At 39.8% G+C, this 15,480-nt stretch overlaps 1 protein-coding gene across 2 annotated transcripts in view; it reads right to left on the bottom strand.

The window, feature by feature from the left end:
* The window catches only part of FBXL4 (F-box and leucine rich repeat protein 4), an 85,158-nt gene that overhangs the window by 4,943 nt on the left and 64,735 nt on the right, over positions 1-15,480 (bottom strand). The window contains exons 7-8 of one of the 2 annotated variants that reach the window (XM_026511766.4): positions 11,766-11,837; positions 7,283-7,595 (exon numbers count right to left, since the gene is read on the bottom strand). In XM_026511766.4, coding sequence (XP_026367551.1) covers positions 7,283-7,595; positions 11,766-11,837 — 385 coding nt within the window. Of the gene's footprint in view, positions 1-1,823; positions 7,596-11,765; positions 11,838-15,480 lie in introns of those variants that run through there. The other variant, XM_057311173.1, reaches the window with a different exon arrangement.

The raw sequence follows: 15,480 nt of genomic DNA, 5'->3' as shown, positions 1-15,480 counted from the left end.
CGTGATCCCAAGGTCCTGGGATCGAGCCCCACATCAGGCTCCTCCGTTGGAAGCCTGCTTCTTCCTCTCCCACTCCCCCTGCTTGTGTTCCCTCTCTCGCTGGCTGTCTCTCTGTCAAATAAATAAATAAATAAATAAATAAATAAATAAATAAAATCTTTAAAAAACATATTATTTGTTCTAGTTTTGTGAAAAATGCTCTTTGTATTTTGAAAGGGATTGCACTGAATCTAGATTGACTTCAGAAATATGGACATTTTAATAATATTAATTCTTCCAATTCACGAGCATGGAATATCTTTCCATTTATTTGTGTCACCTTCAATTTCTTCCATCAGTGTTTTATAGTTTTCACACACAGTTCTTTCACCATTTTTGTTAAGTTTATTCCTAGGTGTTTTATTCTTTATGGTGCAATTGTCAATGGTATTGTTTCTTAATTTTTCTTTCTGCTACTTCGTAATTGGTGTATAGAATTGTTACTCATTTCTGGGTACTAATTTCATATCCTGCAGCTTTACTGAATTCATGTATTACTTCTAGTAGTTTTTTTGTGTAATCTTTAGGATTTTCTATGTATAAGATCATGTCATCTGCAAATAGTCCAAATAAACTTCTTTACCAATATGGATGCCTATTATTTCTTATCTGATTGCTATGGCCAGTCCAGTACTATGCTGAATAAATGTGGTGAGAGTGGACACCCTTGTGTTCTTCCTGATCTCAGAAGAAAATCTCTCAGTTTTTCACCATTGCATATGATGTTAGCTGTGGGTTTTTCATATTGGCCTTTATTACATTGAGGGATGTTCCCCATTTAACTATTACTATTACGCTGAGGTAAGTTCATTCCACTTTGTTGAGAGTTTTTATCATGAATGAATGTTGAATTTTGTCAAATGCTTTTTCTGCATCTATTGAGATAATATGATTTTTATCCTTTGTTTTGTTGATGTGATGTATCACACATTGATTGATCTGCAAATAACTGAGCCATCCTTACATCCCTGGAGTATATCCCACTTGGTCATGGTGAATGAACTTTTTAATGTACTGTTGCAGGCGGTTTGCTAATATTCTGTTAAGGATTTTTGCAACTACGTTCATCAGGGACACTGGCCCATAGTCTTCTTTGTGGTCTCTGATCCTGGACTTTTTGGTAGTTTTTAAAAATTTTTTTATTACCAATTCGATTTTGTTATTTGTAATTGGTGCGTTCAGATTTTCTATTTTGTCCTGGTTCAGTTTTGGAAGACTATGTGCTTCTAGGAATTTATCCATTTCTTCTCAGTTGTCCAGTTTGTTGGCATATAAGTTTTCACAGTACTCTCTTATAATTCTTTGTATTTCTGTTGTGTCAGTTGTTACTTCTCTTTTATTTCTGATTTTATTTGAGTTCTTTCTTGTTCATATTTGATCAGTCTGGCTATGGGTTTATTGATTTATCTTTTCAAAGATCAGCTCTTGGTTTCATTGATTTTTTTTCTTTCTTTTTTTTTTTTTTTGGTCTCTATATCATTTATTTCTGCTCTGATCTTTCTTCTATTTCTTCTACTCACTTTGGGTTTTGTTTGTTCTTCTTTTGCTAGTTCCTTTAGGTGTAAGGTTAGATTATTTGAGATTTCTCTTGTTTCTTGAGGTAGGCCTGTATCACTCTATATTTCCCTTAAAATTGCATTTGTGTCCCAAAGATTTTGGATCATTACATTTTCATTTTCCTTTACCTCCATTTTTTAAAAATTCTTTTGATTGCTTCATTGACCCATTCATTGGTTGTTCAGCATCATGCTGTTTAGTCTTCAGGTGTCTTTGTCTTTTCTAGCTTTTTTTCTCCCTTGTGATTTATTTCTAGCTTCATACCATTGTGATTGGAAAAGATGCATGGTATGACTTTAATCTTCTCAAATTTATTGAGGCTTGTTTTGTGGCCTAATATGTGATCTATTCTGAAGAATGTTCCATGTGCAATCAAAAAAAAAATTTGTATTCTGTTGTTTTCAGATGGAATGTTCTCTATATATCTATCTAGCCCAACGTGTCATTCAAAGACATTGTTTCCTTGTTGACTTTCTGCCTGGACGATCTATGCAATGATGTAAGTGGAACGTTAAAGTCTGCTACTATTGCTTTATTACCATCAATTTCTCTCTTTATGTCCACTAATATTTGCTCTCTGTATTTAGGTGCTCGAGTGTTGGGTGCAGAGGTATTTACAAGTATTACAACTTCTTGTTGGGCTGATCCCTTTCTCATTGTGATGCCCTTGTCTCTTGTTACAGTCATTGTTTTAAAGTCTATTTTGTCTGATATAAGTATTGCTACCCTCTCCTCTTTTTTTTTTTTTTCACTTCCATTTGCATGGTGAATGTTTCTCCATCCCATCACTTTCAGTGTATGTGTCTCTAGGTCTGAGGTGAGTCTCTTGTAGTCAGCATAAAGATGAGTCTGTTATTGGTTTTTTTTGTTGTTGTTGTTTTTTCATCCATTCTGCCAACCTATGTCTTTTGATTGGAGCATTCTGGCCATTTACATTTAAAGTAATTATTGATAGGCATGTACTTATTGTCATTTTATTTGTTTTCTGGTTGTTTTTGTGGTTCTCCTCTGCTCCTTCCTTCTTTTGCTCTCTTTCCTTATGATTGATGAGTGTCAATAGTGTTATGTTTGATTTTCTTTCCTTTTACTTTTTGTGTATCTATTACAGGTTTGGGTTTGTGGTTACCATGAGGTTCAGAAATAGCATCCTAAGTATACAGCAGTCTATATTAATTTCATGATCTTCAAGTTCAAACACACTCTAAAAACAAAACAGAAAAAGAAAAAAAACCTTTTCTTTTTCGTCATGTTTTATGAATATGTTGTCCTAGTTTACATCTTTTTATTCATAATTTTCTTATGTCTAATTATGGCCTTTTGTTTTCCATTAAAGAAGTCCGTTTAACGTTTCTTTTAAGTCTGGCTTAGTGGTGATGAACTCCTTTATTTTTTGTTTGTCTGGGAAACTCTATCTCTCCCTCAAATTTGAATGACAACCTTTCTGAGTAGAGTATTCTGGGTTATAGGTGTTTTCCTTGCAGCGCTTTGAAGATATCATGTCATTCTCTTCTGGCCTGCAAAGTTTCTGCTGAATAATCAGCTGGTAGTCTTGTAGGTTCTCCTTTGTAAGCAACTTTTTGTTTCTGTTGCTTTTAAGATTCTCTCTCTATCATTAACCTTTGGCATTTTAATTATTATGTGTTGTAGTGTGGACCTCCTTGGGTTCATCTTGTTTGGAACTCTCTTCGATGTGGATGTCTATTTCCTTCCCTAGGTTAGGGAAGTTTTCGGCGATCACTTCTTCATATAAGTTTTTACCCCTTTCTCTCTCTTCCTCTGGGACCCCTGTACAGCAAATGTTTGTGCTCTTGATGTTGTCCAAGAGATCTCTCCATCCATCCTCATTTTAAAAAATTCTTTTCTCTTTTCAATGTTCATTTTGGGTGCTTTCCATTACCCTGTCTTCCAGATCTCTGATAAATTCTTCTGTGAGTGCTAACCTACTGATTCCCTCCAGTGTGTTTTCTACTTCAGTTATTGTATTCTTCGACCCTGACTCGTTCTTGTTTATGCTCGGTATCTCTTCTGAAGGTCTCACAGGCCTCTTCCACTCTTCTCTCCAGCCTGGTGATCTTTACGAACATTACTTCACATTCTTTCTCAGGCATATTGTTTATTCCTGTTTCATTTACTTCTGAGGTTTGTTTGTTTGTTTTCTTATTCTTTCTTCTGGAGCATATTCCTTTGTCTCCCCATTTTGCTTGACCTTCTATGTTTCTGTGGATTAGGCTGAATAGCTACTTCTCCCAAATTTGAAGGAATGGTCTTGTATTTGGTCATTCTCTATGTAGACTGTGTGCTTGATGACTTTTGCTGGCTGGCTGGAGCTGTGGCTGGCATGGGCTGGGGGGGTCCTGGTACTTTCCACATAGTGAGTGCCCTGTCAGGATAGCTAAAACTGAAGTGGATGCAGGCCAGGGTGTCCCAGGGTCCTATGCACTGAGGGCACCCTAGCAGAACAGCTGAAGCTGAACTGGGCGCAAGCCAGGGTGTCCTGGGGTGCTCTGGCTGAGTGGCTGGAACTCATGCAGTGTGCAGGCCAGGAGGTTCCTGAGCTCTCTACACAGAGGGTACCCTAGCAGGATGGTTGAAACTAAAGTGGGTGCATGCAAGGGGGACGCGGGGCTCCACACACACAGGATACCTTGGAAGGATGGCTGAAGCAAAAATGGATATAAACTGGGGGTGTTCCTGGATTCTCCACACAGAGGGTGCCCTGAATGGCAGCTGTAGTTGAGATGGAGGACAGGCTGGGAGGTCCTGCGGCATTCCATGCAGGGGGCATCTTGGCAGGAAAACTAAAGCTAAAATGTGGTCCCTGGGCTCTCCACAAAACATGTCCTGGCAGGACAGCTGAAACTGAATTGGGTGCAAGTTGGGTTGTCCCATGGCGTTCCATGGAGCAGGTGCCCTGGCTGGGCAGTTGGAGCTGGGGCCGGCAAGGGTGGAAGTGTTCTGGGGTGCTCCATAAAGGGGGTGTCCCGGGCTGAAATCACTGCAGGCATGGGCCTTGGGTACCTGGGGTGCTCCACACAGGAGGCACCCCGGCAGGGTGGTTGGATCTGAAGCAGACGTCAGCCAAGACGGTCTGAAGCACTCTGCACTGTGCGTGTCCTAGCAAGTCATCTGAAGCCAAAGCAGGGTGGGCCTGGATTGTTTTGGGGTGTTTTGTGCCTGTGTCACGTTGGTGTGAAGGCTGGGGCTGTAGTGAGAACTAACCAGGGGTGTCCTGGTGTGTACCACTTTGTGACCGCCTTGGTAGGACAGCTGGGGCTGGTATGGGCTAAGGGCCCAGGGACCACTGAGGCACCAAGTCAATTAAGGTGCCCAGACTGTACACTGGTCTGTGCTTTCAAGGTGGAGGGGGAGTGCAGACCATGTCCATAGCCCCGCCCACTCCAAGAGCATTCTAGCAGCTGCCCCCACTGTGTGGTGGAGTTCAAGCGTCAACTCTTTTATATACTAATTGCTCTTTTAGATGATGGCTTTTAGAGAAAGAAAATAATAGTAATAATAAAAATAAAAAATGAGAAAAGAAAAAAAGAGATAAAAATGAAAACAAAACCAGAAACAAGACAAAAAAATCCCAAAAAACAAAAACAAACCCACAGCTTATTTTCTATGCTCCAGCAACACTACCCCCAAGGTGCGGGCTTGTGGACCCTCATCTCACTGAGGTCGCCGGTTCACTGTGATGACCGGAACCGCTGGTGTCCAGATCCTGCTGGGGTCTAGGCTTTTAAGGTGGGGTGGGAACATAAGCCGTGTTGTTCTCTAGTCTCTCCGACCCAGAGAGTAAGCCCCCCAGCGCCAGTGCAGTTTGGCAGAGTTCCAGCATTGTCTCTTTTATATGCTAATCGCTCTTCTACCTGAGGCTTTCTTTCTCCGCCCAAGGACAGAGAGATCCGTTCCCCGCCCTTCAGTAACCCCCTCCCCACTGCTGCTGGCACTGTCAGGGGTGGGGGGTCCTTTTGTTACTGTTTCAGTTTTTCTTGCTGCTCTATCTTTGGTCGTGCAGAAGCTGTTCAGTCAGCCCTCAGTTCTCCCTCAGGAGGAACTGTTCTATAAATAGGTATAAACGTGTGTTCCGTGGAGGTAAGTTCAGGGTCTTCCTATGTTGCCATCTTAGACTGGAACCTTCCATATTTCCTTGCTCTTATGTTTAGGAAAGTTACAAATGTTTTCAAAAAGAAGCCATTATACTTCTTACCTATTTTTCTTTTACGTCTCTGTCAAGTAATTCATACATTTATTGGCCAAGGTTAGGCCACCTAACCACCAACCCATTGTTCACCACAACTGTGCTTTTGTTTTCGGCCGGTGTTACCGACTCTTTTTGCGGTTCTCTAGCAGCTCTTTCAGACGCTGACCACTCTTCATCTCCATTGTATGAGGTTTTGAGGGGGAGAGCTGTGAGACAGACATTAACCAACAATACCACCAACCCCGGAAGTTTGATGCAATTAGTGATTCCATTTTAAAGGCCCTGGCCACCTTTCCTCTTTCTCTCCCATTTTCTTGAACTTCCCCAAATATATTTTTCTTATAAAAGGTCTAGATTAATTCAAGATGGAAGGTGGGTGGGAAGGAAAAGAAATAAGCAAGAAAAGCAGTTGTGGTGGGATGGAAACACAGTACTCACTATGCTGGGGCCCAAACCTGGCATTTGAACTGCTGTTCTGCCACATACTAATTGCTGGGCTCCAGTCCCCCTTCTATGAAAAGACAATGATATCCACTTCCCTGAGCTATGAAGAATAAAGAAAATATAACCTAGATGAAGTAGCTAGCCCAAAGTGTACGTGCCACAGGCAAGAATTTCTCCCTAAAGGTTTAGGCAAGAATTTCTGCCTTAAAGCAGCTTAAGTAATATGCAACCACATAAGCAACATCCACAAGGGTATCACAAACCTGGACTGTGCATTTTCAAGGAAACCACAAACTCAGATGCTGAAAATCTTCAGGTTTTCCTGTTGTTGAATGTTTAATAAACAGGAAAGGCTATAACTAGCACTTCATGCGCTAATGTACTGAGACTCATAGATTACCAGAGAACACAGTGCAAGTGCTGTGTGAGTTCACAAAGTACCAACTGTACGGGCAATTATAACTCTGGTGTTGCCAGCACCTCTGGCTAAAGTGAGAAGTAATACTCACAGGGCTCCCAGTTGCTGGACTGCACTAAGGACACAAGGAATCCCAGAACTGGAAAGGATTTTCAGTGGATCTGCCCTGGGGTAGAACTATTCCTAAAACCTAGAATTATCAGGAATGAAGATTTGGCAATATTCCTTAATCGCAAGTTTAACATCAAGAAGCTTCACGGATGTATGTGTGTTTGTGTGTTTGTGTGTATAATTCACTATACAAATGGATTAATTTCTTCTCTGTCTTTAATAAAAATGGAGAACACAGCTCATATAAATTCTCACTCTTCTTACTAGACCAAGAATTAGTGTTTATTTAGAGCTTTCTGATAGGTTCAACTACACAAGTCTGTTATTTTCCTTACTCTTTTACTTATTATTCTCTGTATCAACTGGCCTATCTTGCACTTCCTCAAACCAAGCAGTCTTATCAGGACAAAATTTTATGGCATCCAAGAAGGGTTTTTTTTCCTTGCAAAAAGTCTGAAATTTGCTTTCATGTCCAGGCTTTAAGATAAATGTATATACTATACCCTTACCTAGTATGTCCAGCTGCCGTAATCTGGTACAATTACACGCCAGTTCTTCAATGTCTGTGTCACACACAGACCTGTTCGCTGTCAGAAAGAGTTTTTGCAAGTTTGGGAGCCGGCGGGCCAGTCTGGCGAAACAGCCGGTACTGCTCTGCAGAGTAGGGCACCAGCCAAGGTCGAGCTCCTCCAGAAGGGGACAGCCAGAAGCCAGCTCTGCGATCCCGTTCTCCGTAATATTCTTACATCGCCACAGATCCAGAGTTCGGAGTTTTTTACACTTGGCCCCTATCATGCTGGCTATCATATCATAGTCTTCAATCTGGAAATCAAATCAGTCCAGTCTCTTACGTGTACGCTCAGAAATACAAACTGTATAGAGCAAGTTAGAACATTCTTTTTATTTAGGTTAAAACATTCCTAACCACCATGTAAACAGACCCACATTCTCGTTCATACAGATCTACGTACTCGTCTCACAGGTCTGTTTCATGAAACAGCAGGAAGAATCACTGACTTAAAAATCCAGCTAACAGAACTCCAGACAGAGGACTTCACGAATTAAATCCCAAAGCAGTATGAAATCCTCAGTCCCTCGTAAAGAATGCGAGGGTTTTCAGTTGTTCTTGTATGCCCCCCGTTTTGACCTTGCTGCTGCTGCTCGTTGACGCGCCTAGTTTCTTCTATTTTATATATAATTCATCAACTATGGTAGGTATAGAAGATCTCCCTGACAAAGATGTGCACTCCACCAGGCTCTAAAATACTGTGTGAATATGCGGATAGTACTGATAATGATACTGGTTTGGAGTTAAAGGAGACATGTGGGGACCGAATACACAACATAAAAATAACTTAGATCACGATATGTTAGTGTCAGTTACTGCACGTGTCCACTAGTTTACTTCCTGATCACAGGATAATCCTCTACTAGACAAGGATTAAACATTTCAGTTCATGGGCTTTATATGCTTTAATAGCGTTTCTTTGAACAGGTTTCTCTTCAGAGTTTCACTTGTTTATAATCGGGTATCAAAATGATCCCAGAAGTCAAAAGGAAACGAAATAGCTAACACCTCCAATTATTATTTCCTTTGGTTCCTTTGTTTATTTGTATTTTCAGCTACTATGTGCCAGCACCTCTCCAGTGAAACAAAACACAAAGACTTTGTTCACATTTTGGGGAAAGATGTCCAGACAAATGAGCAAAATAAATTCAGAGAGTGATAAGTGGCGTGAAAATAATAAAACAGGGTGATCAGCCTGTCAGGTGCTCAGAGTGTCAGGTGCGGTGGAAGAAGGGAGGGAGTGGTGATTGCTGGGATTTCTAGGAATGAACCTGGTGCATTCAAGGAACAGAAATAGGACGGGGTATGGCTCCAGGGGAGTGAGGAGACCCAAGGGGAGTAAGGAGAGAGGTGGTGAGGGCAGAAATTATGCAGGGGCCAGGCCATCAGGCCATGAAATCAATGGAGGGTTTGAAACAAATATGATCTACATTAAAACAAAAACCCCTCTGGTTTCTGTCTGGAGGATCGTCTATGGTGGGTAAGACTAGAGAGAGGAAGTCCAGCAAAAAGGCCTGCACGAGCTTGGTGTAGAGAGACAAAGGCATGGATTAAGCCTGCAGCAGTGGAACTGGAGAAATGGACAGATTTGGGCTGTATCTTGAGTCAGAACTAAGGCCTGATGGCTTGGATGTAGTTGTGATGATTTCTAAGGTTCTGGTCTTCAGGAACTGTGTGTGGGAGAACCATGCAGGAGACCACGAGAAACAGATTCGGGGGAAATATAACTACTTAAGTGAGTGTACCCAAACTATACAAACCTGTAGCTTTGAAAATTAGTGCCGCCAATCAACTTCTTTACAAAGAAGTAATTTTAAAACTTTCCAAAACCCATGATTCTGACTGCTATTATTTTGGTAGTCAAAACTAAAATCAAATGAATCCTCCTGCCCTGTGGTCAACTGACAGAAAAGAAACCGAAGTAAACATGGTATTATTAAAGTGTCAACAAAGATCTGTCCGTGTTACTGTGCTGGTGAACCCTGGACCTGCAGTGAAATGCGAACAGTATTTCTATGACAGGTGCGGAATGTTCCAGCCACAACGTTAGTAACGGGATCAGCGATATTAGTAGTATTTCTGAACTTCAATGTCAAGTCCTTAAAACTTAATCTCCTGGCAAACAAATATCAATATCAAACATATTTTACTGATAACTACATACTTTAATTTAAAAATAGCCTATTGGGGTCCCTCGGTGGCACAGTTGATTAAGCATCCGACTCTTGGTTTCGCCTCAGGTCGTGATCTCAGGGTAGTGGGATCGAGCCCTATGTCGGGCTCCACGCTAAGCATGGAGTCTGCTAAAGTTGTCTTTCCCTCTCTCTCTGCCTTTCCCAGCCTTGCACTCTCTCTCTCTCTCTCTCTCTCCCTCAAATAAATAAATCTCTAAAAAAATGAAATAAATAAATAAATAAAAATAGCCTATTTATCTTAATACTTAAGAAAAGTCATGCTTAAGTAGCATTTTCTACAGTATATCATATACTAATAGAAGTAATATGGGTTCGGGAACAATGGGTTCGGGAGTCAGGTAAAGTTGGAAAACACTGGCTTATGCAAAGGCACACAGTTTCTTTGCTGCAGGACGTACCACTGAAAACTCCAGGAAGAAGACAGAGTAGCATCATTTCCTAATTTTGACCAGGAATCCCTATGTCACTGTCCCCCAATACACATCTTTCCGTAACTGAATTTCTTTTAGGACTAATATTCCAAGGGTCAACTTGACAATGCTGACTTAAAATACACCTCATTCTACCGACAAGCATACGTAATTCCAAATCTAACGTGTCTGTGGTCAGAGGCCTGCTTTTCTAGAGCGTGTTGCTCCGGTTAGGGGAGGTAAATAGCAGGCAGAAAAAGTACCTGTAGCCAAGATTAAACAGGCTGCTTACCAATCTAAAGAGGTGGGCTAGCAATAAGCAAAGATCCAAGTGGCAGTAAGTGGCTCATCTGTTGACACAGTGCCATCAAACGTCATCGGGTACATCTAGAAGAGTCATCAGAGGGACCCAACAGAAGCCCATGAAATGGCTTACTAAGGTAGGAATTTAACCGAAAGTAAGGAAAGCCTAATGCTCAGTTAGTGGGCTCCCAAGATTTGTTTCCAGAGACCGGCGTCAGCCTGAGCCCATAGTTGGGGTTTAATCAGGCCTAATCACCATGATGCTTTCACATGGGGATATGGAGATAAACAAGTGGCCATAACAGGCCTCTCCAGCCTACAAGGCCAAATCTTGAGGCATCTCTGAAGCCATCACTGAACTCTAAAAGGTTTTCACAGGGGACTTCTTTTGGGTTGAATCCAAGCCTAGGACCCCAGGAGAACTCCTCTGATCTTGCAACCATCTTGCTAACTCAGGTCTTCCTAGTAAGTGGATGGACACAAAATTGGAATGGTTTGGAATCTCCTGCATCTGTTTTGCAAGGAGAAGGTAAGAAAGTGAAGAGGGATGGATCGTTCCACAGTCAGTTGTCCTGGGAGATGCACTTCCTATGAGTGCGCATACAAATACCAAGACTTGGATTGTCCCTTGAGTCTCGGTATTATTCATAAGCCACTTAACTCACATGGAAAAAATTTAACTCATTTCATGAAATCTTTCAGCGGCACATAAAATCATAATTTTAAATCTGGAAGGACTTTAAAGATTATCTAGTCCAACGGTCCTTATGCTTTTGGATTTAATGGATCAGTAACATTTCAAAAAAATTTGAGTTCTACCATAGGGTGCCCATCTTTTTCTATCTTTTTTTTAATAATAATTTTTATTATGTTATGTTAGTCACCATACAGTACATCCCTAGTTTTTGATGTAAAGTTCCATGATTCATTAGTTGCGTATAACACCCAGTGCACCATGAAATACGTGCCCTCCTTAATACCCATCACCAGCCTATCCCAATCCCCCACCCCCCCCCCTGAAGCCTCATCTCTTTTTTTCCTTAATCAGTAAGGACAATAAAACAAACACACACCAAAAACAACAAAAACAAACAAAAAAACAAGACAAACCTACCTAAACCATCAACATTTCCAGGAAATAACTGCAGAACTTAAAAACTAAAATTAGCTTTGTGACACACTTACTGCACTACTGGCATTTGTGTATGACTGATCTTATTTTGTAAAGGACTCCAGAGAGGTAAATAGCTTGTCTGAAATTACATCTGGCTTGACGCAGAACCAAACTCTTTTTACCACACACACTTCTTTCCTTGCTCTCATAGATAAATAATGTCGACGTTTCAAAGACATACTCTCCAATTTAAGAAAAATGTTTGAAAGAGGGCAACACACTAGTTCACCATAAATCTCAAAAGCTGCAGGTGAGTGTGGAGTGGGCGGGTCAGGATAAAATTCACCCACGGGAAGAAAAAGAGAACAAGCAATCCGGTAGAAAGAATGTTCGAACACTTACCATTACACAACTGCCCAAACTGAGGTGCTGAAGCTCTGAACAGAAGTTCAAAATGCTGAGCAGCGCTGTTTGCTGCCATCGGGGATCACATTGGCGGCAAATATGGAAAGTGAAAGAAAGTGAAACAGAAGAGGTCAATTAGACATTAGAGGCTGTCACTGCTTTCCCTGAAATAGAGCTCAAAACGCAGGTTCCAGACACCACAAATGCCATATAATGAGTCCCCAGGTGCTCCCACCATTGATTGGCTTGAAGTCAAGGTAATCAGTACTAGCTTCCACGTGAGTTGCCCCCTCGTATGCGGTTTGGCCTGCCCTACCGATACCTATGTGCCCTGTGACCTCTCAGCTCATCTCCCAAAGGTAAGGAGTTTGAAAGGCTGGTTAAGACTGAACAGTAAGACAAGCTAAACAGCCCCTCCCGCAAAAAAAAAAAAAAAAAAAAAAGGAAAAAAAAAAAAAAAGGAAAAAAAAAAAAAAAGCCAAAACCCAGAGAAGGCTGGTGACACTCTAAAGAACAGCGGCAGCTCTGACATTCACTGATCAGCTGCCGCCTGATGGAGCTGCCAATAGAGTCACCCCAAATCAGGATCGAGCTGGTGACTTTAATGTCAAAGGATTCTCTGTGCTGACAACGATACCAACAACCATTGAGCACCTGTCACTAGCAACATGCTGACTGGAACATATATAATATGCACTTTCTAGTCATGTTCCTGCCATTTAAGCCCATCTATTCTGAGCAATAACGGTCTCACCACTAAAGAAACCCAAAGGTATGCTGGACTGCTACATAATCACCGGACTTAGTCCTGACTCCCTTTGATGAAATGTCTGCCACGAAACATTATACGCAACGAATAATGCAAAGCATTCAAATTTCACTAGAAATTAATTTTTTTTAATTCCATAAATTAAGGGAAAAAAACCACTCAAACTTATGCGGCAAAATTTCTTTCTAAACATTTTAACGCAATCCTATCTAATGAAATGACAATGAGACCAGACCACCTCTGTTTAATCTGTTCCAAGTGTTCAGAAACTGAAAAGTGTCAATCGGGGAAAGGATGAAGAATGTGTCAATGACAATACAAAACATGAGTTCAAACCCGCATAAGATTCTCATTGAGAAAATAATTAACTATTTCAGGTAAAATAAACTTAGATAAGGCAAAAATAAAATAATAGGCCCAGAACAAAACTAGACTTAAGATTAATTGTTTCATTGTTGGGTATTTCTTTAAATTCAAGCAAAAAAAAAAAGAGTTTACATTGATTTTATGATTTTATGTTTAAGTTTCAACACCACTTATCACAATTATAAGACAACCCCATGTAGCTCTAAGAATGTTGGCATTAGAAGAGATCTATGAAGATTAGTTAATTTTCAGATTCTCTATAAAACTTAGCTATTTAACCTACTAACAAGATGGGGAAATGACATTAGGTTTGTTTTATTAAAATAGCAGTTCCTTATGACAAGGTTGTTTGATAAGATTTTCCCATGAGCAAGATCCAGAACATATTGAAGAATTTTTAGAGAGAAGTCCACATATTTTTGCGGATTAGAAGTCATAAAAAGAAATACACACACTTCATTTAAGTAACCTGCTGGTAACTTATTTTTAAACTATGTACAATGGTAAATATCGAGTATACAGACAAGTATAGAATCCAGTATAATGAATACCCATGTAGCTGCAACTCGGATTTATCAGATCTTAGCATTTTGCTTTCTTTGTTTCCTCTTCTCTATTTTGAATCCCTCCAACCATTCACATACGCCCTTAGAGGTAACGTTTATCATGACTTGGTTTTAAAAACAGGCTTGAAAATTACATAATTTTATTATACATTATGGATCCATAAACAGAATACTGTTCTACATGGTTTCTATATAAAGGATGTTACATAAATACGCATTTACTTTTGCATCTTCCTCAAAAGTGTTTGCGAGGAATTTGTTCATGTTGATGCAGCTTTAGTTCACTGACTTTTTAACTGTTGTATACTGTTCCTTATGCAAATATATTACAACGTACACTCTCACTTGATGAGTAGTTTGTTTATAAGTTTTACCATAACAAAGAATGTTAAAATAACCATTCTTATATGTGCTTCCTTGTACATATTATAGTATTTCTTTAGAGCACATACCAGAGGAAGAATTTCTAGATTTTTAGTATGCTTTGATTATATTAGATTTTGCAAAACAGCTTTCCTGAGTACCTGCATCAATTAACACTTCCACTAGCAATGCCGAGTGCTGGGTCCCCACATCTTTGCCAACATATAGTGTTTTCATCCTTTCTAACTTCTGCTCTCTGATGAGCATGGAATGGTGTACTATGATTACTAGTGAGGTTGAAAATCTTTTTATATGTTTATGGGCTACTCATATTTCCTGCTCCATAAGTTATTTAATCATATCCTTTGCTGCTTTTTTTCATTAGGTTGTTTTTTCCTTTTTGACTTCCAGGAATTTTTTCTATGCTGGATACCATCTTTGTCAGCTATATCCATTACAAATATCGTCTCTAAATGTGAGACTTGTCTTCTGCTTTGTTTATAGAAGCTTCTGAGACATGAAATTTGTAATTTTAATACAGTCATATCGATCTTTTTCGTTTAGGTTTGTATTCTGTTGTCTTTTCTAAAAAGTCCCTCTTTATCCAAGGAAGAATATTCTTTTCTTTTTAAATGACCGCATTAAAGTTTTTCTTTACACTTAGGTTTTTAACCCAACTGTAATGGATTTTCACACATGGCAGGATATCAAATTTCATTTTTTTCCTTAAGAATAACCACTTTTCCGGGGCGCCTGGGTGGCACAGCGGTTAAGCGTCTGCCTTCGGCTCAGGGCGTGATCCCGGCATTATGGGATCGAGCCCCACATCAGGCTCCTATGCTATGAGCCTGCTTCTTCCTCTCCCACTTCCCCTGCTTGTGTTCTCTCTCTCGCTGGCTGTCTCTATCTCTGTCAAATAAATAAATAAAATCTTTTTTTAAAAAAAAAAAGAATAACCACTTTTCCTGGTTCAACTTATTGAAGATTCTACCTTATTTACCCACTTGTGGTGCCTTCTGCTTTGTTTCAAGTTTCCATGTATATATACATACATACATGAGTCTATTTCTGGATCACTTTGTTCCTCTTGTCTACTTGCCTCTCCCTGCACCAACACTTCAGTCTTAATTATTATACTTTACAATAAGTTTACAAAGGGGATAAGGCAAACACCTTTTCCTCATTCTTCAAAACTCTTAACTCCTGGTCCTTTGCTCTTTCATATCAATTTTTGAATCACCTTAAAGATTTTAGTTTACCTTTTTAAAAGTAATACAGAAAGATTAGTTTTTCTTTCTTTCTTCCCCCATGGTCATTATAGCTGATCCTTGAAGAATATCAGAGTTAGGGGTGCTGACTTCTGCACAGTCAAAATTCCATGAATATAATTTTTGACTCCCTCAATACTTAACTACTACTAGCCTACAGTTAACTAGAAGCCTTACCAAAAACATAAATAGTCAGTTAAACACATACTTTGTATGCTGTACTACATACTGTGTTTTTACAATAAAGCAAGCTAGATATAAGAAAATGTTATTAAGAAAACCACAAGGAAGAGAAAATGCATGTAGAGTACCATATTTATTGAAAAATATAGTACTATACTCATTGAAAAACATATAGAACTATATTTTTGAAAAATAAC

Source organism: Ursus arctos, unplaced genomic scaffold, assembly GCF_023065955.2.
Source record: "Ursus arctos isolate Adak ecotype North America unplaced genomic scaffold, UrsArc2.0 scaffold_13, whole genome shotgun sequence".
NCBI lineage: Eukaryota > Metazoa > Chordata > Mammalia > Carnivora > Ursidae > Ursus > Ursus arctos.
This window is presented reverse-complemented; position numbering and strand designations above follow the sequence as displayed.